Source organism: Pipistrellus hanaki, assembly GCF_964339955.1.
Source record: "Pipistrellus hanaki genome assembly, chromosome: 2".
NCBI classification, from domain to species: domain Eukaryota; kingdom Metazoa; phylum Chordata; class Mammalia; order Chiroptera; family Vespertilionidae; genus Pipistrellus; species Pipistrellus hanaki.
The window spans coordinates 157,299,010-157,321,375 of NC_140504.1; the positions used below are offsets into that span (position 1 = coordinate 157,299,010).

A 22,366-nucleotide genomic window follows, 5' to 3' on the forward strand; every position below is an offset into this window, starting at 1 on the left:
CAGGTTAGTGACACAGAAAGAAAACCATGTTAAAAATGTTGTATCAGACTCTTTTGAAAAAGGAACTGCAGTCAGTGGCGTTTCATTATCCTTCCATTTTAAATTGTTCGTTAGTGCAGCACAATAATTTCCAAATTTTGTTAAGTTTTGGCATAGGCTTCATTTCCCCCCCTAGCAGTTTGGAGTCTCCAAATGCCTCCCTATCTTTACGTGTTATACCATAAAACGCCATTCTCTATCAATTGGTTTGGTTTTTGGTTGAAGGAGGTGGATGCTGAGTCATTCCTTCAATGTGCCAACTGCCTCTTGACAGTGTTTGTTAAGGGTTTCTGCTTCCTGGAATGCACCTGAGCTCCTCAGTGCCCCACACATAGTAGGCACTCAAGATATGTTTGTTGAATTGTCTGAACAGCAACCAACCACTAATTTTTGAAATGAAGTAAACATTCACATACCCTGGTTTCAATAATAATAAAATTCTTTATATGGATAGAGACAGAGTCTCTCTCTCTCTCTCTCTCTCTCTCTCTCTCTCTCTCTCTCTCTATATATATATATATATATATATATATATATGTGTGTGTGTGTGTGTGTGTGTGTGTGTGTGTGTGTGTGTGTGTGTGTGTTTATTGATTTGAGAAAGAAAGAGGAAGGATGAGGAGAAGAGAGAGAGGAACTTTGATGTGAGAGAAACAACTTATGGTCAACCTGGACAAGTGGTGCCCTGACTAGGACTTGAACTAGTGACCTTTTGGTGCACAGGACAATGCTAAACCAACTGAGCCAGCCCTCCAGAGTAAGACTGTGTCTTTTCAAGCACCTTAAGTTATGCTTCTTAATCATTAATCCATGAGTGAGTGAGGAAGGCAATGTTTATTCACAAAATAATTATTAACCAATATCTTGAAAGATCCAACTTATGTTTTTTATCTATGTTAAGCTGAGTGCTACCTTTTGGCTATAATTTGTGCCTTAAAACTAGAAATTTTTTACTGTGCAACATTTTGTTCTATTGAAACCAATTATGAGATCATCAAAATGATGAAGTGAAATTTGATGAGACCACAAATGAAGGCAGTGGTTATGGGGCGGTGTGAAATGGAGGGAAAATGTTCATGATGTTATAGGAGATAAAATCAACAAGATTTAATGAGGGTGATAAAGAGGTCTAGGAAACTTCTGTAATTCTGGTTCAGGCAAGTACTAGTAAATGTAATAATGGTGATCTACACTAATCTAGAGAGGTAATAAAGAGTAAGGTTTTAGGGAAAGGAAATGAATTCACTTCAGGACATCTTAATTGTAAGATGTCTGAATACCTGTATGTGAGATGTTCATGCTCAGTTGTAAACATGCATGCAGAATCCAGGAGAGGACCTGACTAGTGATGAGACTTTAGGAATTATAGGAAGGCAGGCTAATGAAGACCAGAGTGGTGGATGAGGTCTCTTAGAGAAAGTGTGTTGAGTGGGCTAAATAACAGAGTTTTTTCTAAGGAAAGAGGCAGAGGATCGCTAAGAGAAGAGGAAAACATGGACATATATATATATATATATATATATATATATATATATATATATATTTCTCTCTCACTCTCTCTCACACACACATTGTCTGTATATACATATAAATGTGTGTGTCTATGTATACACACACACACACACACACACACATATATTTGTGCACTGGGGGAGGGAGGTGTCACTCAGCTCAGACTGCACCCTCTCACAATCCGGGACTGCTGGCTCCCAACCACTTGCCTGCCTGATTGCCCCTAACTGCTTCTGCCTGCCAGCCCGATCACCCCCTAGCCACTCCCCTGCCCGCCCAATCGCCTCCAACTGCCCTCCCCTGCCAGCCCGGTTGCCCACTACTGCACTCCCCTGCTGGACATCTTGTGACCACATGGGGGTGGCCATCTTGTCTGAGGGCATGACAGTCAACTTGCATATTACCTCTTTATTATATAGAATATACAGTGTTATCTAATGCAAATACAGCATAGCTGATGAAAGTACAAGATAAAGACTGAAAAATAATCACTGAATCTGGGAATTGGGAAGTCACTGGCAATTTTAGAATGTACCATTCAGCAGAATAGCTGAAGCAAAATCATATTTCACTAAGTGTGTATCGACTGAATAACCTGCCTTGATCCAACTAATTAAATAATACTCTAAAGATTTGATTAAATGGAACTCCAAAGTTGTCCAGGTGTCCCCTGTCTTTTTAATTCCTAATGTATGATGGCTTTAGATTGATATAATTGAAAGCCCTAGTTTTATATGTGTGTGTGTGTGTGTGTTTGTGTGTGTGTGTGTGTGTGCGCGTCTTTATACTTAATATGTTCTCTGGGTTTGAAGATTTATAGTGTTTAGAATAAAAGAAGATTCCTTCTGCTATGAAGGCTTCTTTCTGGGTTGAGGGGAGTAAAGTAAAACTCTTCAGATAGAGACTGTCATCTTTTATTCCTCCAATTGCCTGTCTTTCCTTCTGGCTTTTAATCAGATGCCAGTCCAAGATGCTAAACAAAAAGAGGAACTAAATTAGGTTGATGATTAGTATGTAGGACAAAAAGAGAAGTTTATCACCTTCAAATTGCAAATATATGTCAGCTAGTCTTTAAAAGCAAGACAAGCTGAGGATAACTGCGAGATGAACATACACCACAAGGACACAGGATGGGATGAGACCGGCTTACTTGGGGTTCTGAAACACTCGGCAGCCTTGGACGTAGCTATTTCAGACCAGGTCTTGTGGTAATCGTCAAATGAAATTTTAATTGCTCTGAAAACATAAATTAAAATCAGACAATGAGTAGTTTGCAAGTTTGCTTTTTAAACTTATTTTATCAGAGTGGACTGCTTTAGATAACAATATCTTGTCACAAGACATTAAACTGATTTGCAGTTTCTAACACACCTGACATATTAATTCCTCCACTCATACATACAAATCACAAAAATGAAAACCCATCCAAATCATTTTTCAATAATAGATATAAATGTGCATCCATACGAATAGTATATATAAAAAAAACACAACAGCGGGTGTAAGTTATCTGCCTTTTACAGCTAACTAAACAAGAACTTCGAGGAAAGGATCATACCCGTACATTGTCTTTCTTCAATAAATACTTGTCTTATATTACTATGCCAAATGTTAGTCAAATCACCTTTATTTCTACTTTATTATGAGGAGAAATGAAACACCAGCATTGAGATTAGTTTAATTTTGACACAGAATTTGGCTATTATCAAAGCAGAACCTGCAACTATTTTCTGGGATTCCTGCCTGTGGCTTTACTTCCCCAGGTTGATATTTCTGTCCTAATGGGAAAGCAATGGTTGCTATAAAGAACTAAGCAGCAACTGTGAAATAGTCTCGTAAATAACTGGTTTTCCATTTTTTTTTAAAAAAAATTTTTCTACAGATTTCTTGAGGGCAGAGATTCTCATCATTCTACAAACAAAACATTACTTTGGGATATTTTTCAGACATGTGAGCTCACTACCTGACTGGCTGAGATGGTTGAGCATCAAACCTACAAGGCCTTATGCCTGTGTTCCATTTTAGGTTCCTAGCTTTTTGGAGAAAGAAGCAGCTTTTCCTTTTGAACAGGTCTACTTAGCATTGATTTTTTATAGGTGCCTTAAAGTAAATATTTGACTAAATTTTGAAACGAGTGGGGCAATATCTAAATGTGTTAACCCATTCATTTCTTTAAATGATAATTGCAGACACCTCATTTTAAAGACTAACGTTTTTCAAACGTGTTATTGCTATTGCAGTCACACCTAGGTAGGAATCTGAAACTTGTTGAAGATAAATGAATCACTGCTATTATTGCTTCCAGAATACAGGGCGGTGCTTTCTGCTACTAAATGATATACTAAACTAACATTAATTTCCCAAAGAAATGTTTGGCAACGGAGGTAACAAAATGAAAGGCTGCATTATATCTCCTGCATGAAAAAGCTTGTGATCAATTTGCTGTCACAGATCATTTAGCAGACAACAATGACCCGAGAGGAAGGAAACTGTCAACACACTGTCTCGTGAAAAAAAAAAAAAAAATACACCATCTTCAGGCACAACAGTCTCCATTGTTTTTTGTCTGTTTGAGGATGACCCCTGACACCCCCCCCCCCCCCCAAACAAGTGTCCTGCTCAATTTCAAACTGTTAGCCTCCGGGGGCTTTCTTTTCTTCCTCCAGAATAATTAAAAATATTACCCTAAAAGGCATAACGTTAGTATAGCTTGAATATGCAAAGAATGTCCTAAACACCTGAGAATATTTGCATTTTCACTTCTGTTGAGGAAACTTAGAAGAAGAGAACAGAAACAATTTTATTACTATTCAGGTAAATGGCTAAGTTAGACACAGAATAAAAAAATGCATGTGTTTATAGTTTCAACCAATACCAGGACTATATTAAGCATTATGAATATAAAAAAGTAGAAGACATCATTTAAAGCAGAACATCAGAGCTCATAACTAGGGAGAAAAAGATGTCTCCTAAATTAGTAGTAAATAGCACAGCTTTACATATTAACATCGTGAAGTGTTACAGCGTTTAACACGAGTGTCTGGAGGTGATTCTGGCAGGTACTTTGGTAATGGCAGTAAGCAGAAGAGGTTGGAAGAGGGAGATACAACTTTGTTTTGGAGCCAAGAGGGAAAGAGTGACTTGGGATGTGGTGCTGGAACCAAGGAAAACAGCATGGTAAGCCAGGGAAACACAGCAACTAACAGCTCAGATGGGAAGGAGCCTGGTGTGCATGTGTACCTACAGGGCGTGCTGGGGGAAAAGATGATAGAAACAAGATAATTGACTAGAGTGGAAATTTCCAATTCCAGAGGTGCTGGCATTTGATAAAATAAGTGAAACTGGGCAATGCAGGGTCTTCAGATTTAGGCAGAGGATGGATTAGAGTTGACTCAGTAATCTTGATTTATTAGGTGATAGAGAGCAATCAGAAGTTCTCCAACAAGGCAAGCAAATTATGAAATCAGTGTGTAAGAGGGTTTTTTTTTTTCTGGCATTAGTATGCAGGGTGGATTGTATGGGAAATTAGAATGCTGGGGGACAACTGAAGAAACAAATGTCACCATTTAGGCAAGGGACATGGAGAGCTACTACTAGGATGGGAGCAAAGATTATGAAAGGGGGAGAGATGAGTCAATGGCAAAGAATGGACTGGACTGCTTGCCTGATAGGGTGTGAAAGGTGAAGGAATTTGAGGGTCAAATATTCTCTCCCGAAGCCCAGATGACCAGTTCCGCTTTGCTATTAATAGAAAGCGCCTAGAGAAACCGAAGTAAAATATGAGTTTAATTTTAAACACGGGTTTTAGGTGATGACCTTTAGGAGTGTGGTTGAGAAATTGAGACTGGAAATAGGAGATTTGGGTCAAATCAACATAAAGGTTGATAGATGACGCCATTAGGGAAAACAAACTCCCAAAGAATAATTAGGTGTTTAGAAAAGAAAGAGCAGAAACCAGCTCATAGCTGAGAGGAGCCAGTAAAGGAAACAAAAGGGAAATTACGGGGAGCAGAGAATGGTGCTAGTGTTATTTCAGGGAAGCAACATGCCAGCCGTAACAAAGCCTAAGGACTCAGCCCCTAGTGTCTCTGGGTAGTTAGTCATCTAGTATCATGATTAATAGCACAGGCTCTGGAGTCACCTGGCCTGGGAGGAAACACTGGCACTGAGACTTATTAGATGTGTGACGGTGAGAAAATGCCCTAACCCTCCATTCCTGTTTCCTCAACTATAAAACCAAGGGAGAGAGAGCTTCTCCAACGTTTCTTATGAGCATCCAATGAAAGAGCCACGGAGGGGGTTCAGCACCCCTCAGTGCCCAGTGTCAGCTGGACTTCTGAACGGACTCAGATAAGTACCTCTTTCCTTCTCTCCTGCAAACTCTAGACAGCTTCCTAACTGTTTTTCTATCCCAGTCTCTCCCTATTCCAGGTTATCATGCCTCTGTTTAAAAAACGTCTTTGCTTTTCTAATTCCGCAGGATGAAATCTAAACACTTTCTGATAGAACTGATCAAGGCCCTTCACCATCAAGTCTTTTCCAACCTTTACTGCCACCATCCATGCACACACCAAGAGGCACCATCGCATGGAACCTCCTGCTGACCCTGAGCACACGGTAATATCCCATTTCTGTGTCGGTGCAAGCCGTTCCAGCCAGAGACTCCTTTGCTCTCTGTGCTGACAAACTCTTACCTAGCAAGGTTCCGGTCCAATGGAACTTTATGACTAGGAAAGCTGTCCCAGTGGACATTGTGATCGCCTCCTGAACAACTAGTTTGTTCTTCTCCCATTGTGTATATGTCATTCGGTCTGATGGACCTGCTCCCACCCCTGGACCTAAGTCAGGGCCTGTCCAACAATGGCGACAAGTTTGGGGATAGAAACCTGGCCTAAAAAGACCCAACCAGAGCGAAATTTATCCTAACATTCTGGTATGGTGGTCGGCAAACTCATTAATCAACAGAGCCAAATATCAACAGTACGACGATTGAAATTTCTTTTGAGAGCCAAATTTTTTAAACTTAAACTATATAGGTACATACATTGTTATTAACTCAATTAGGGTACTCCTAGCTGGCCTTTGCCAAAAACTCAAGGGGCCAAAGAGCTGTGTGTGGCTCACGAGCTGCGGTTTGCAGACCACGGTTCTAGTACGTCTTGATATCTAGGAATGACAATCTTCTTTGTCCTTCTTCAATTGCCTTGCTAGTTTAAATCCTTTGCATTTCTAGATACATTTTATTTATTTTTCACTTTTTTGTTGTTTAAAGTATTACATATGTCTCCTTTATCCTGACTGTCCCCCCCCCCCCATTGCCACTTCCACCCCCAACAAGCCTCCAATGTCCCAGTGTTTGTGTTATTGGTAAGCTAATACGCATGCATACAAGTCCTTTGTTTGATCTCTTACTACTCCCCCCCGCCCCCCCCCCCCCCCCCCTTTTCTCCGAGGTTGGATGGTCTGTTTCTTAGTCTCTGGATCTGTTTTTGTTCATCGGTTTATGTTGTTCATTATATACCACATATGAGTGAGATCATGTGATATTTATCTTTTTCAGACTGGCTTATTTCACTTAGCATAATGTTCTCCAGCTCCATTCATGCTGTTGCATATGGTAAAAGTTCTTTCTTTTTATAGTTGCATAGTATTCCATTGTGTAGATGTAACACAGTTTTTTAATCCACTCATCTGCTGATGGGCACTTAGGCTGTTTCCAAATCTTAGCTATGGTAAATTGTGCTGAGAATCACCTTGTTGATTTCCAGAAAAATACTGCTGAGATTTTGAATTAGATTGAACTGAACACATAGATTAATTATGGGAAGAATTGGCATTTTAGTAATATTTACTCTTTCTAAGTTGCAAATGTTACAAATCTCTATTTCTTTAGGTCTTTAAAAATTTCCCCCAGATTTTATTTTTATTTATTTATTTAATTTTTTAGTTTTCAGTATAGTTGTCTTAGTCATCTTTGTTAAATTTTGTTGTTGCAGTGGTGTTTTTAAAATTTCACTTTCTATGTGTTGGTTGCTAGTATACAAAAATATAGTTGATTTTTAAATGTTCACCTTGTAGTTAGGGTTGTTGCTGAATTCACTCATTAATTTTCAAGCTTTGTATATTCATTTGGATTTTACTATGTAAATAATCTTATTATCTGTTAATAAAGATTAATTTACTTCATTCTTTCCAAACTTCAGAGCTTGTCTTTCTTTTCCTTGCCTCATTGTGCTGGCTAGGAACTCCAGTACAGTGTTAACTAGAAGTGGTATAACAGGATATTTGTCTTGTTCCTAAACTCAGAAGAAAAAGCATTCCAACATTTCATATTTAAGTATAAGCTTATTGGGATAAGGAAATTGTCTTTCATTCTTAGTTTGCTGAGCATTTTTATCATGAATGGGTATTAAATTTTATCAAATGTATTTTCTGGATTAATTGAGATCATTTTGTAAATTCCCCCCATCCCCTTTATTTAGTTAACAGAGTGAGTTACACTGATTTTCAAATTTTAACCCACTTGACTTTCCTGAAATCAAGCCCCCTTGGACATGATGTAATATCATGTTTTATCTATCAGTGGATTTAATTTGTCAATATTTTGATTAGATTTATGTATCTGTGTTTCTGAGAAATATTAGTCTATAATTTGTCTTTCTTGCAATGATCTCATATTTTAGAACCAGAGTTTGGAAATTTGGAAGTATACCCATTTTCTCTACCCACTGAAAAAAGTTTTGATACCTTTAGTCAAATTTTTATTTTATTTTGAAATAACTAGATTTATAAAAAGAGTTGTAAAGATAGTTGACTATTTTTAGATCAACTTAAAAGTATAATTTGCATGCAGTAAAACACAGATATTAAGCATACAATTTGATTACTGTTGATAAAAGACTACATCTATATAACTAGAAAGCCAAACAACATATACCTGCAGAACTAGATAGGAGAACGCTGACCTATAAACCTGGTGGTATTCAAGGCTGAATTTGTGCCACATTGTCAGGTTGTTTCCCAAAAGGTACAGTGACTTCTACCCTCATCCTCACCATTTTCTCTAGAACCTACCTTCTCCAAAATTACTTGGATTTCTGCTAATTATAATGGTTTGTACTCATTATGTTCACAACATGCTTTTTCTTTTCAATAATATCAAAATTAAAAGACTAGGTGAGTTCATATAGTTCCTTTCAAAGTTAATGTAATCATCTAGAAAGAATTCAATAATTTTCCATGTTCTCCCTGAAAACTTTAAAAAATGTAAGAGGAAAAATACCTACTTCCTTTTCTGAGTTAAAAAATAATTCAATTATGAGAGATCATGTGAACAGTTTTAATAAACAGCCCTTCAGTAAATAAATTGACATAGAATTGTGTGAAGAAAAACTTACTTGATAAGTTTATCTGAATCTTTAAATGAATCAGAGCTGACTTGATCCACTGTGGGAAAAAAGAAAAAGAAAAGATCCTGTTTAACTTAGAAGATTGAATATATGGCTTTATGTACACTCTTTCCAAACCCTCAATAAAATGGTAATAAGGGAATAAAAATAAGGTATAAAACCTCAAGGAGAGCAAAAAAAAAAAAAAAAAAAAAATGGCAAGAAAAAATTTCAAGATGTAAAGCCGGTGGAAAGGGGTAACTGTCTAGCAGGGCCTAGATATCTGAAATCTAACTTTGTGATGCTGCGGGGGAGGGGAGCAATAAAATGTAGGCATATTTATACTTTAGAACATGAGGAACAATCCAGAAACTGGAGGTGCCAGATACCTCAGAAAGGTGAGAGGAACAGTGCAGCCACCCAAGATCAACCCCCTGCACCGTCACCACTGCCCAGGTAGGAGGAAGGAGGTATACTCTCTGGAGAAACTGAGTCAGAGAGGCTCGAGCCTGGAGGAAACCAGACACAAAGCAGAACAAGAGTGTGGTAAGGGACTGAGATTGGCGACTAAATCAAATAAATCATATTGAAGAGATAAGACGCTCACTCTCTCCCCTTGTCCACCTTCCAGAGTGTAAGCAGCTAGCACCTCTCTCCCAGATTTATCTCAGGGGAAGTAGTCAAGCCTAACTAATGGCTTCAAGCCTAACCAATGATAACTAATGGTATCCTCCACAGAATAACCCTGTAATGAAACAAAATCACAAGTCCAGTCTATATTTAAATAGTCCCCTTCTTTTTAATGACTGTTTTCCATTCACCATATGTTCATCATATGAATAGTCAAAGATCCTAGACATTTGAGTAAATTCAATATCATGAAAGAGAGTCATCAAAACAAATAGGGAGAAAAAATAGAAACATACTTTTCTGAAAAATTTCTAGAATATAGAACAGAAAACAAAGAGATAGATAATAGGAGAGAGTAGATTTTTTTTTTTTTTTTTTTTTTTTTTTTTTTTAATTAAAGGACTGAATTGAAACAGGTTTGGCTCAGTGGATAGAACTTCAGCCTGAGGACTGAAGGGTCCCAGGTTCGATTCCGGTCAAGGGCACGTACATACCTTAGTTGCAGGCACCTCCCAGTAGGGGGTGTGCAGGAGGCAGCTGATCGATGTTTCTCTCTCGTCGATGTTTCTAGTTGTCTATCCCTCTCCTTTCCTCTCTGTAAAAAAATCAACAAAATATATATTTTTTAAAAGAATTAAAGGATCAAGGAGACAAAAATGGTGGCAGAATAGATGGATGTGTCCTGAACCTTGTCCCGGAGCAAATAGAGTGAGCGGCTGAAATGAGTGGAATTCAGCCCGAATTGGTGGAGGAGACTCAGCTGGTGAGACAGTTTGCAGCCGGGAAGGGTAGAGGTCCCCTGGAGAAACGTGAAATCAAGGATCTCGGCAAGAGAGTCTGCTGGACCTCTGTGTCCAGAGGGTTAGGGAGAAACCATACAGCACCAAACTGTGTCCCTGAGGACAGGCAACGTGTCTGACTGTGAAAAAAAAAAAAGGGTCCACAAGATTGTGGGAGGTATTTTGGACCTTGGATTCTGGATTTTGGATCTGAGATCAGAGGTATCTCTGAAGGGCTGGCCAGAACACTCAATCTCGGCAAGAGAGGAGTTTGCAGGGACACAGTCCTTCCCTACTCTGGGGCCGGTGCCTTTCTTCACTGAACCTAGTTCATAGGACCTTTAAGATACAGACACTTACCTGTGGCTGAGGTGCTGGAGAACTGGACATGTGAAATCAGGGGAGAGTGAACAGTCCGGTGCTGAGTCATATCTGAGCCCCACAATTGCCATTTTCTCCTGAGAGATAGCCCCTCCTTCCAGTCTCCTGGCAACCAATACAACCACACCCAGACCCACTCTGAATGAGACAAAGGAATCTGAATACTCCCTGAGAGGTCACAGGAACTGGCCTAAAGAGAAATCTTCAGCCCTAGCGACAGGAAACTGAGAAATAGTTTAGTACAAACGACTGGGATCATAAGCCAGCCAAAGGAACAACTTCACTTTTTTCACTTTTATTTTTAGTTTCCCTTTTTTTCTTCTTGTTTTCCTGTTTTTCTTTTTGCTTTATTTTCTATTTCTTTTCACATTATTTTTCTATCACTATTTTTTTATTTGAAATTTTATTTTTTATACCATTTTTAAGTCAATTTTTTTGTAAATGTATTATTATTATTTTCTTCTCATTCTCTTTCTTCTTATCCACTTATTCCTTTTCTACTTCCTCAATACTAAATTGAGGTCCTCCCCATATTTATCCAATTCTTAATCTTATTTTCAGTATATAAACTCAGCCTCTACAGATTCTGCCCCAACCCTCTTTGTTGGGTGTTAGGTATTTGTATTTTTTGTTTGTTTGTTTGTTTATCTATTGATTCTATGGTGTCCTACTCTCATATATATATTCTCCTGTTCCTTCCTTTGTCTTTTATCTCTTATCTTTATCTCTCTTTGATATCATTTGTGCTGTCTTTTCTCTCCCCTAACTCTTTTTCTCAGGTGGTCACTTATGGAGTTATTGGTGTCATGAGTATATTTGTGTTTAGTTCCCTTTGTGTTGTGTCTTGTTGAGGTGAATTTTATCCTGTCTGGCCAAGGGGCTTGAGAGCAAGCCATATACCAGACACCTGGAGAGGAAACTCCATCCACAAATGGGTAAATAACACCTCAAACCAAACTACAGAGGCAGGAAGAATGCAGCAGTGAGGGAAAGAGCATGAGTGGGTGAGTGAGTAAAAGAAGTGTGTGGTCAGGTGGTGTGTGTGTGTGTGTGTGTGTGTGTGTGTGTGTGTGAATGAGGCACAGTGTTAGATCCCGTGGAACCTTCAGGGGCAGACTAATCAGGCTTGTATAACTAGGCAGCCTCTACTATCATTGCAAACAGTACTGGGAGGCCAGCTTGTCCTCAGAGGTTTAGCCTTTTTGAAGGGGAGAGCTGCTGTAACTGGGTGCCCAGCTCAACTCCACCCAGAGTTCCCTCAGATAACACCTGGGACTCTACAGCCACCCCTGCCAGGGACCTGCTACCTAAGCTGTGATCCTATGGTCAACGAGGCTCCAGCCACCCTAGGCGCAGGCTCCTGTGAGTTCTGAAGCACGCTCTCCTCTGACTGGCCCAATGCTTTAGCCAGGGCACTGCAACCACGTAAACAGCAGACATGTGAGCAGCCTGTTCCTGTCCAAGGAGCAGCAGCTCCATGAGCAACCCGACCCAGGCCTAAGAGCAGCAGCTTCATGTGGCCTGCCCCTGTCAAAGGAGCAAAGCTGTGTGAGTGGCCAGTTCCCCTGTCTGAGGAGCAGCAACCACATGAGCAGCTTGCCCAATCCAAGGAGCAGCAGGAGCACGCAGCCAGCCCCCAACTAAAGAGAAGCAGCCATGTGAGCAGTCCATCTTTGTCTGAGGAGTGGCAGCCATGTGAGCAGCTGGCCCCTGTCCAAGAAGCACTGGATGAGAGCAACCCGTCCGTATCCGAGGAGCAGTAACCACATAATCAGCTCACCACCATCCAAGGAACAGCAGCTATATGAGCAGCTGTCCCCACCAGCCAGAGGAGACACCACTGCTGCAAACAGCACCCACTAGAGGAGCTGCTGCCAACTGAGAAGCAGCTGCTACCATGACCGCCCTAGGAGCAACCACAGCCGAGAAGTCATTGCTACCCAAGGAGCAGCCCCTGCATGACTCAACATCTAGATCAGTTGGTGAGACCAAAAATGGGTAGACAAAGATACCACCAAAGGAAAGAAAAGCCAGAAAAGCAGCTAAGTGAAACAGAGGCATGCAATATGTCAGAAAAAGGAATTCAGAAAAAGGGTCATAGAGTTCATGAACCAGATGGAAGAAAAAAAATCAACATCTTTTGTAAGAACCAAGAAGAAATGGATTTTAAAAAATCAACAACTTATGTAAGAATCAAGAATAAATGAAGAATGATATAGCTGCAATGAAAATACCATGGAAAGTTTCAACAGTAGACTATGAGAAGTGGAGGACCGACTTAGTGAATTAGAAGACAGGGAAGCAAAACACAGCCAAACTGAATTGCAATTGGAGAAAAAAATTAAAAGACAGGAGGAGAGCCTAAGGGAGCTATGGAATAACATGAAATGATGCAACATACGAATAACAGGGGTGCCAGAACAACAGGAAGAGGAACAAAGTTTAGAAAACTTTTTGAAGAAATAGTGTCAGAAAACTTCCCTGATGTGGTGAAGAAAAAAGTCACATACCACACACAGAGTCCCAAACAGGATGAACCCAAAAAGACCCACACCAAGACACATCATAATAACAATGGCAAATATTCAGGACAAAGAATCTTAAAGACTGAAAAAAGAGAGACAGAAATTTACATACAAGGGAGCTCCCATTGGATTATCAAATTATTTCTCAACAGAAACACATCAGACCAGAAAAGAATAGAAGGAAATTTACAAAGTGATGCAAACAAAGGGACTGAATCCAAGAATACTCTATCCAGCAAGGCTATCATTCAAAATTGAAGGGGAAATAAGAAGCTTCACAGATAAAACAAACAAACAAACAAAGGCTAAGGGAGTTTATCACTCCCAAGCCACCAATTCAAGAATGCTAAAGGGTATAAAAAGAATAAAAAGTTAAAAAGGAACACAGACACACAAAATAAAAATGGCTACAAACAAGTACCATTCAATAATAACTTTAAATGTAAATGGACTAAATGCTCCAATCAAAAGACATCAAGTGGCTGAATGGATAAAAAAAAGTCACAATCCATATATATGCTGTCTACAAGAGACCCACCTCAGAAAAAGGGACCCACGCAGACTGAAAGTGAAGGGATGGAAAAATACCTTTCAGGCAAATGGAAATTAAAAAAAAAAAAAAAAAAGCAAAAAAAGCTGTGGTAATAGTACTTATATCTGACAAAATAGAGCTCAAAGTAAAGGTCATAAAAAGAGGTAAGGAAGGCCTCTTCATAATAATAAAGGGATTGATACAACAAGAGGATATAACTCTGGTGAACATATATGCACCCAATGCAGGAGCACCCAAACACATAAAAAAACTCCTGGAAGATAGGAAGAGATCGACAACAATACAATCATAGTAGGGGACTTTAATACACCATGACATCACTGGATAAACCCTCTAGACAAAAAATCAGCAAAGAAACAGCAATTCTAAATGACTCACTAGATCAGATTGACCTAATTGACATCTTCAGAGCATTTCACCCCAAAGCTATGGAACATATACTTTCTTTTCAAGTGCACAAGGGACATTTTCAAAAGTAGACCACATATTGGGTCACAAGCAAAGTCTCCCCAAATTCAAGAAGATTTAAATCATATCAAGCATTTTCTCAGACTACAAAGGCATAATATTAGAAGTAAACTACAATAAAAACATTCCAAAAAAATCCAACACTTAGAAGCTGAATAGCATGCTATTAAGCAATGATTGGGTGATCAACGAGATCAAAGGAGAAATTTAAAAGATCCTGGAGACTAATGACAATGAAAACACAGCAATGCAAATATTATGGGACACAATGAAAGCAGTCCTGAGAGGGAAGTTTATAGCTCTACAGGCCTAACTCAAAAAACAAGAACAAATGTTAATAAATCAACTAACTCTATAACTCAAAGAATTAGAAAGAGAGCAACAGGAAAAGCCCTCAGTGAGCAGAAGGAAGACAATAATAAAGATCAGAGCAGAAATGAATGACATAGAGACCAAATAATAATAATAATAATAATAATAATAATAATAATAATACAAAAGATCATTGAAACCAAAAGCTGGTTCTTTGAAAGAATAAACAAGATTGATGAACCTCTAGCCAGGCTCATCAAGAAGCAAAGAAAGAGGACCCAAATAAAATCAGAAATGAAAGAGGCGAAATAACAACAGACCCCACAGAGATACAAAGGATTGTTAAAAATACTATAAACAACTCTATTCTAACAAACTAGACAACCTGGAGGAAATGGACACATTCCTAGAAAAATACAATCTTCCCAAAATCACTCAGTAAAATTCTAAAATCTCAATAGGCTGATAACTATGGAAGAAATTGAAACAGTTATCAAAAAGCTTCCAGCAAACAAAAGCCTGGCACTAGACGGCTTCACAGGGGAGTTTTACCAAACATTCAAGGAAGAACTAAAACCTATCCTCCTCAGACTATTCCAAAAAACTCAAGAGGAAGGAACACTTCCAAACGTCTTCTATAAAGCCAGCATCACCCTAATACCAAAACCAGATAAAGACAACACAATGAAAGAGAATTACAGGCCAATATCCCTCATGAACATAGATGCCAAAATCCTCAACAAAATTCTAGCAAATCGGTGCCAGCAGTACATCAGAATGATCATACACCATGATCAAGTAGGATTTATCCCAGGGATGCAAGGATGGTAAAATATTCCCAAATCAATAAACGTGATACATCATATAAACACATTGAGAGATAAAAATCACATAGATCAACTGATGCAGAAAAAGCATTTGACAAAATCCAACACCTTTTCTTGATAAAAACCCTCAGCAAGGTGGGAATAGAAGGATCTTACCTCAACATAATAAAAGCCATATATGACAAACCCACAGCTAACATCATACTCAATGGGAAAAAACTAAAGCTGTTTCTCCTAAGATCAGGAATAAGACAGGAATGCCCACTCTCACCACTCCTATCTACATAGTGCTGAAGTACTAGCCATTGCGATCAGACAAGAAGAAGAAATAAAAGGCATCCAAATTGGAAAAGAAGAAGTAAAACTGTTCTTACTTGCAGATGACATGATACTGTACATAGAAAACCCTAAAGACTCCATAAAAATTATTAGACTTAATAAATAAATTCGGCAATGTAGCAGGATACAAAATTAACGCCAAGAAATCTATGGCATTTCTATACACCAATAATGAACTTACAGGAAGAGAGACTATATAAGCAATCCTATTTACCATCGCACCAAAAAAAATTAAGATACCTAGGAATAAACTTAACTAAGGAGGTAAAAGACCTATATGCAGAAAACTACAGGACACTGAAAAAAGAGATAGAGGAAGACATAGACAGATGGAAGAACATACCATGTTCATGGGTTGGTAGAATCAACATCATCAAAATGTCCATATTACCCAAAGCAATCTATAGATTCAATGCACTTCCCATTAAAATACCAATGGCATATTTCACAGACCTAGAACAAATTCTCCAAAAATTCATCTGGAATAAAAAAAGACCCCCAATAACTACAGCAATCCTGAGAAAGAAGAAAAAAATAGGTGGTATCTCATACCAGATATCAACCTGTATTACAAAGCCACTGTTCTCAAAACTGCCTGGTACTAGCACGAGAATAGACATATAGATCAATGGAATACAATAGGGAACACAGAAATTGACCCAAACCACTATGCTCAATTAATATTTGACAAGGGAAGCATGAACATACAATGGAGTCAAGACAGTCTCTTCAATAAATGTTGTTAGGAAAATTGGACAGACACATGCAAAAAAATGAAACTAGACCACCAACTTACACCATATACAAAAATCAACTAAAAATGGATCAAGAACTTAAACATACAATGGGAAGCCATGAAAATACTAGAGGAATCTACAGGCAGCGAAATCTCAGACATATGCTGAAGCAATTTCTTCACTGATATTTCTCCCAGGGCAATGGAAACTAAAGAGAAAATAAACAAATGGGACTACATCAAAATAAAAAACTTTTTAAAAGCAAAAGAAACCATCAACAAAACAAGAAAGCCCACTATATGGGAGAACATATTTGACAATGATATCAACAATAAGGGTTTAATCTCCAACATTTACAGGGAACTCATACAACTTAACAAAAGGAAGATAAACAACCCAATCAAAAAATGGGCAACTGACCTAAACAGATACTTTCAAAAGAAGACACAAGGAAGGCCAACAGACATATGAAAACCTACTCAAAGTCACTAATCATTAGAGAAATGTAAATCAAAACAATAATGTAGTACCATCTCACACCTGTCAGAATGGCAATCATCAACAAATCAACAAACTAACAAGTGCTAGTGAGGATATGGAGGAAAAAAAAACCCTTATGCACTGCTGGTGGGAATGCAGATTGGTGCAGCCACTATGGAGAACAGTATGGAATTTTCTCAAAATACTAAAAATGGAACTCTCATTTGGGCCAGTGATCCCACTTCTAGGAATATATCACAAGAAACTAGAAACATGAATCAGAAAGGATATATGCACGCCTATGTTCATAGCAGCACAATTCACCATAGCTAAGATTTGGAAACAGCCTAAGTGACCATCAGCAGATGAGTGGATTAAAAAACTATGGCACATCTACACAATGGAATACTGCACTGCAGTAAAAAAGGAGTTCTTACCATTTGTAACAACATGGATGGAGCTGGAGAGCATTATGCTAAGTGAAATAAGCCAGGCAGAGAAAGATAAATATCACATGATCTCACTCATTTATGGAACATAATGAACAACATAAACTGATGGGGAAAAAAAGATCCAGAGACAGAGAAACATTGATCAGAATGGCAAACCTCAGGGAAGGTAGGGGACGATGGGGTAAGGGGTAAGTATTTATAGGCATGCATATAAGCCTAATCAATGGACACAGACAACAGGGGGGTAAGGGCATGAATGGGAGGGGGTTTGGGAGTAATGATGGAATAAGGACACATACGTAATACCTTAATCAATAAAGAAATTAAAAAAAGAATTAAAGGATCAATAATCCCACATCTAAGCATCTGGATATTTAAATGAAAGAATAGGGAAAACGAAGGAGAAATAAATTATAAAAGAAATTACATAAGAAAAATATCCAAAACTAAAGGATTAAAGTTTTAAAAATCAGATTTAAACCACCTATCAAATGATCTACATGAATATAAGGAGAAAAAAACAAAACACACACGCAAAAAAACTACATCGAGAAACATTATCAAGAAATTTCTGATCAATGGGAATAAGGAGAAGATTTTAAAGCTTCCAGGAAGAAAATCTATCACATGTGAGTAACTGGACATATGAAGGAAATCAGGCTTCTCAAGAGCAACAATGGCAACAAGAAGCAACAGGGTCTTTACAATTGAGAGAAAATTGTTTCCAAACCTGCCAAAGTATCGTCTGTTTTGTTGCTCACTGGCTGGGTGACTTGGCAATTTGGACAGCTTTTCTGTGTGATTTGATGGCAAAGTTGAAAAGTGAAAAGGGGCAAAGGCTGATGCCTACCAGACAGGAGGACAAAAGGAAAGGCCAATTTTTGTTTAATTTTCTTCTTATCCTTTCTCTCTGCAGGGCAAACACAAAATCTGTTGCACAGAATTATCTGTAGTAGAAAATTCTTTAAAACCAGATTTTACATTTCCATGTACCAAAATATGGACATAGCTTTGTGACAGAATCTTCCTTTATAATGATAGTCCTGCAGGGCTCAGCGAAAGGTTAAATGATATGCATCCTTCCTGCATGCATTCATTCAATAAATGATTATTGAGTGCAGAGGCTACAGCAGTGGATGCTACAGCATTCTGGTAGGTTACAAATGTGGTCAGGGTGAAACAATATGACTCCTCTGTGTACAAACAAGCCTCAAAACTGTCAGGGGATGTTTGAGGAATCTCAAGGCAATCATGACCATAAGAGATGCCTGATCCAAACGGATTCATTTGCATCAGACCCAGAATCCCTGTGGAGAAACATTTGAACTTAGTTCCAATTGTACAGATCTAGCGAATGGACTAGCAGGTTCTAGAAGGGGACCGGGAAAAGAGAGAATGGGCATCTGAGAGAGAAAACACATGAGAGAGAAGTAAGAACAGCAGAATGGGTTGGAACAGCAAGGCCTGCTGACTAAAGAGGTGGCGATGCAGGCTACCGTGCCAGGTTGTGCACTGCAGGAAGAGGAGGGGCAGGATGGAAAGAAAATAACCATGTCACTTGGGGCCCGACCCTCCTTTGTGGCAAACCCTTCTGGGCATAGGAGCCAACAGCGTTGTTCTGCTAACAGCAAAGAGAAACAGGAGCCACGAAGGTGATGGAGTTAGGAGTCATATAGAGGTTACCAGCAGAATGAGAGTGAGCAAACCAAGGATATCAGATAAACATTAGTCAAGAGAGAGAAAGACTGAAGAGCCTCAGATACCATTTCCACATAGTCACTTAGAAGGAATACCTGGAGGGGGTGGGGAGCAGGGGGTTGATGTACTGTCAGAACAAAACAAAAACAAAACAAACAAATAAGAAAAGCTGAGCATTTTGCTAATCAAGAGGAAGGGAATCCCCAATCAGTATTATCTGGGGTGCTGCGAGTAAAATCTAGGAAATATCCATTATAGGTCAAAGAGTTAAAACTAGATGTCATAGCTTTATGATGGGTAGGCTAGTTTTAAGTGGCACCGTCCCTCCATAAGACCATTACATTTAAAGACACTAAGCTGATAATCATTGATAATCTTTTAAAAAGATCACATAATTGCCGAAACTGGTTTGGGTCAGTGGATAGAGCAATGGCCTGCAGACTGAAGGGTCCTGGGTTTGATTCCAGTCAAGGGCATGTGCCTTGGTTGTGGGCACATTCCCAGTGGGAGGTGTGCAAGAGGCAGCTGATCGATGTTTCTCTCTCATCGATGTTTCTAACTCTCTGAACCTCTCTCTTCCTTTCTGTAAAAAATCAATAAAATATAAAAAAATAAATAAATAAAAAAGATCACATAATTGGATTGACAGAGAGGTACAGTAGGAGAGATCTTAGTATAATTTCATTACTAAAAATGAATAGAAGAAAATATTCTTTTATATAAGTTATTTGCTAGATCACTTATCTACTATAAATATATAATTAATAACTGGCAAATGATAAGTAGGCATTTCTTACATAATAATGTGTCACGGTAAATTTTTTGAATTATTAGTTTGTACATAGATTCATTTTCAGTCAGTACTTGGGCTGCTTCCAAATTCACTGGTTTTTCTAGCACTGGATTAGAAAGCATAACCTATAAGAAAATAGAAGGGACATAGTTTTTTTAAAGTAAAATTTTTTTCAAAGCAAAAAGAGCAACCAATACATACAACATTCAAGAAGTATTTATTAAATGCCTACAATATATCTATCCAAAGATGAAACAAACACAAGTAGACAGGGTCCCTACTCTCAAAAAACTCTTGTTCTTGTCTTCTTTGTTAATTTTATTTTTCAATTACAGTTGACATTTAATGAAAGCATATCATTGGGTAAGGATTAAAAAAGAAAGAAAAAGAAACTATTATAGATACCAAATTAATCATTTGATGGTGCAGTCTTTCCCAAAGTGTGGTACGTATACCCACAGGGGTACAGAAAAGTTTGGTGGGGGTACGTGTTGCACTGGAGTTTGGTGGGGATATGCACTGCACCGTGCTTAGCTGTGCCTAATTCTATGTCCTCATGAGTATGAGAGGTACTCAGTGTTACAAAAATTATAGAAGGGGTACACATATGTCAAAAGTTTGGGAAACACTGATAGAGGAATAATGAAATGAACATAAGCCTTAATACGTAATTCTGTTTTATCTGTTATCCACATATACTCTCATGTGTAAATGTAAAGTTTTATTTTTTTCATTTTTAAATATATTTTTATTGTTGCTAATATTATAGATATATTCCTATTTTAAATTTTTATTTTTTAATGGAAATGTTTTAATATTTTCTAATGTTTAGTTCCCTTTATACATAAATCCAATTTAAATTTATGTGATAGGAAGGACTAAGTTATAGGAAGTAACTTGTGACTTGTTTTGATCCTAATGTTTGGCTCATGAATGTACAGTATAAAACCAAGATCAAATTCAATAAATGGTACTAGGAAAGAGAGAAGCATTGATGTGAGGGAGAAACATTCATCTGTTGCTTCCTGTATGACCTCAACCAGGGATTGAACCAGCAACGTAGGTATGTGCCCTGAATAGGAATTGAACCTGAAATTCCACAAGGTATCATGCAGGTCTTTACTTGGACCCTTATATCTCAAAGGCAGCAAAGGCATGAAAAATCCTTCTTTTGCCCAGCCAGTGTGGCTCAATTGGTTGAGCACCAATCCATAAATCAAGAGGGCACTGGTTTGATTCCCAGTAGGAGCATATGCCCAGATCCAGGCTCAGTTCCCTGTGGGGGGCATGCAGGAGGCAGCTAATCAATGTTTTTCTCTCATTGATGTTTCTATTTCTCTATCACTCACTCTTCCTCTCTCTCTAAAAATTAGTAAACACATATTTCTAAAAAACTGTACTCATGCTTGAAATTTCTCTGCTGTCCCTTTCTGCCACATCCCTTCTTCTTCTTCTTCTTTTTTTATTTTTTATTTTTTATTTTTATTTTATATTCCTATGAGTGATTCTTCTGCCTTCCTCTTCTATCATTAAGGGTTCATGTGATTACTTTGGGTCCCCCTGCATCATTCAGGATAACCTTCTGATTTCAAGGTCAGTTGATTAGTAACTTTCAATCCATCTGAAAAGTCATTTTACAGCAATACCTAGATTGTTTGAATAACCAGAGAATGGGAGACTAATGGGATTCCTTTAAAATTCTGCCTATTCTATATTTAAAAAAAACAACCTAATATGCTAAGTGTCCAATCATTCATTCAACTAATCAAAGTGTAATATGCTAATGATATGCTAAGGCCTCTCAACCACTCGCTATGATGTGCACTGACCACTAGGGGGCGACACCCCGACCAGTAGGTTAGCTTGCTGCTGGAGTCTGGCCAATCAGGACTTATCAAGACAGGCCAGACATGCCCTGGAGCTCTCCTGCGGTCCCTCCCAGGCTGGCCAAACTCCTATGTCCCTCTCTGGTCCTGATTGTGCACCAGTGGGATCCCATGGCCTGGCCTGCACCCTCTTACAATCTGAGACGCCTTGGGGGATGTCAGAGAGCCAGTTTTGGCTCCATCCCGTAGGCCAGGCTGAGGGACCCCACTGGTGCTCGAATTCATGCACCAGGCCTCTAGTGTTAATATATTCACATCTGGACCAATAGTAACCAAAATTTAATAGTTCTGCTAAACCATGATTGTTTTACCTGTTACCTCAAAGTTAATATTAGCCTAAATTGCAAATACTTATTCAATAGTTTAGTATTTAGAATATTATAACATGAAAACTATTTAATACAATGTAGCCAAAATATATAACTAACAGAATACCTAAGATCAAAGTGGGTAATTGTAACTCAAGAGTCATGGAAATGATGGCAATCTTTCACTAATGAAAGCAATAACTTGACATCTGATATTTCAAAAGCAGTAAGAATTTTCTTCTATTTGAGTATTCCTATT

At 38.4% G+C, this 22,366-nt stretch overlaps 1 protein-coding gene across 1 annotated transcript in view; it reads right to left on the reverse strand.

Annotated features, from left to right (window-relative positions):
- The window catches only part of UBE2U (ubiquitin conjugating enzyme E2 U), a 58,638-nt gene that overhangs the window by 22,362 nt on the left and 13,910 nt on the right, over positions 1 to 22,366 (reverse strand). Inside the window, exons 5-7 of the mRNA XM_084875205.1 lie at positions 19,918 to 20,038; positions 8,949 to 8,997; positions 2,702 to 2,787 (exon numbers count right to left, since the gene is read on the reverse strand). Coding sequence (XP_084731331.1) covers positions 2,702 to 2,787; positions 8,949 to 8,997; positions 19,918 to 20,038 — 256 coding nt within the window. The remainder of the gene's footprint in view (positions 1 to 2,701; positions 2,788 to 8,948; positions 8,998 to 19,917; positions 20,039 to 22,366) is intronic.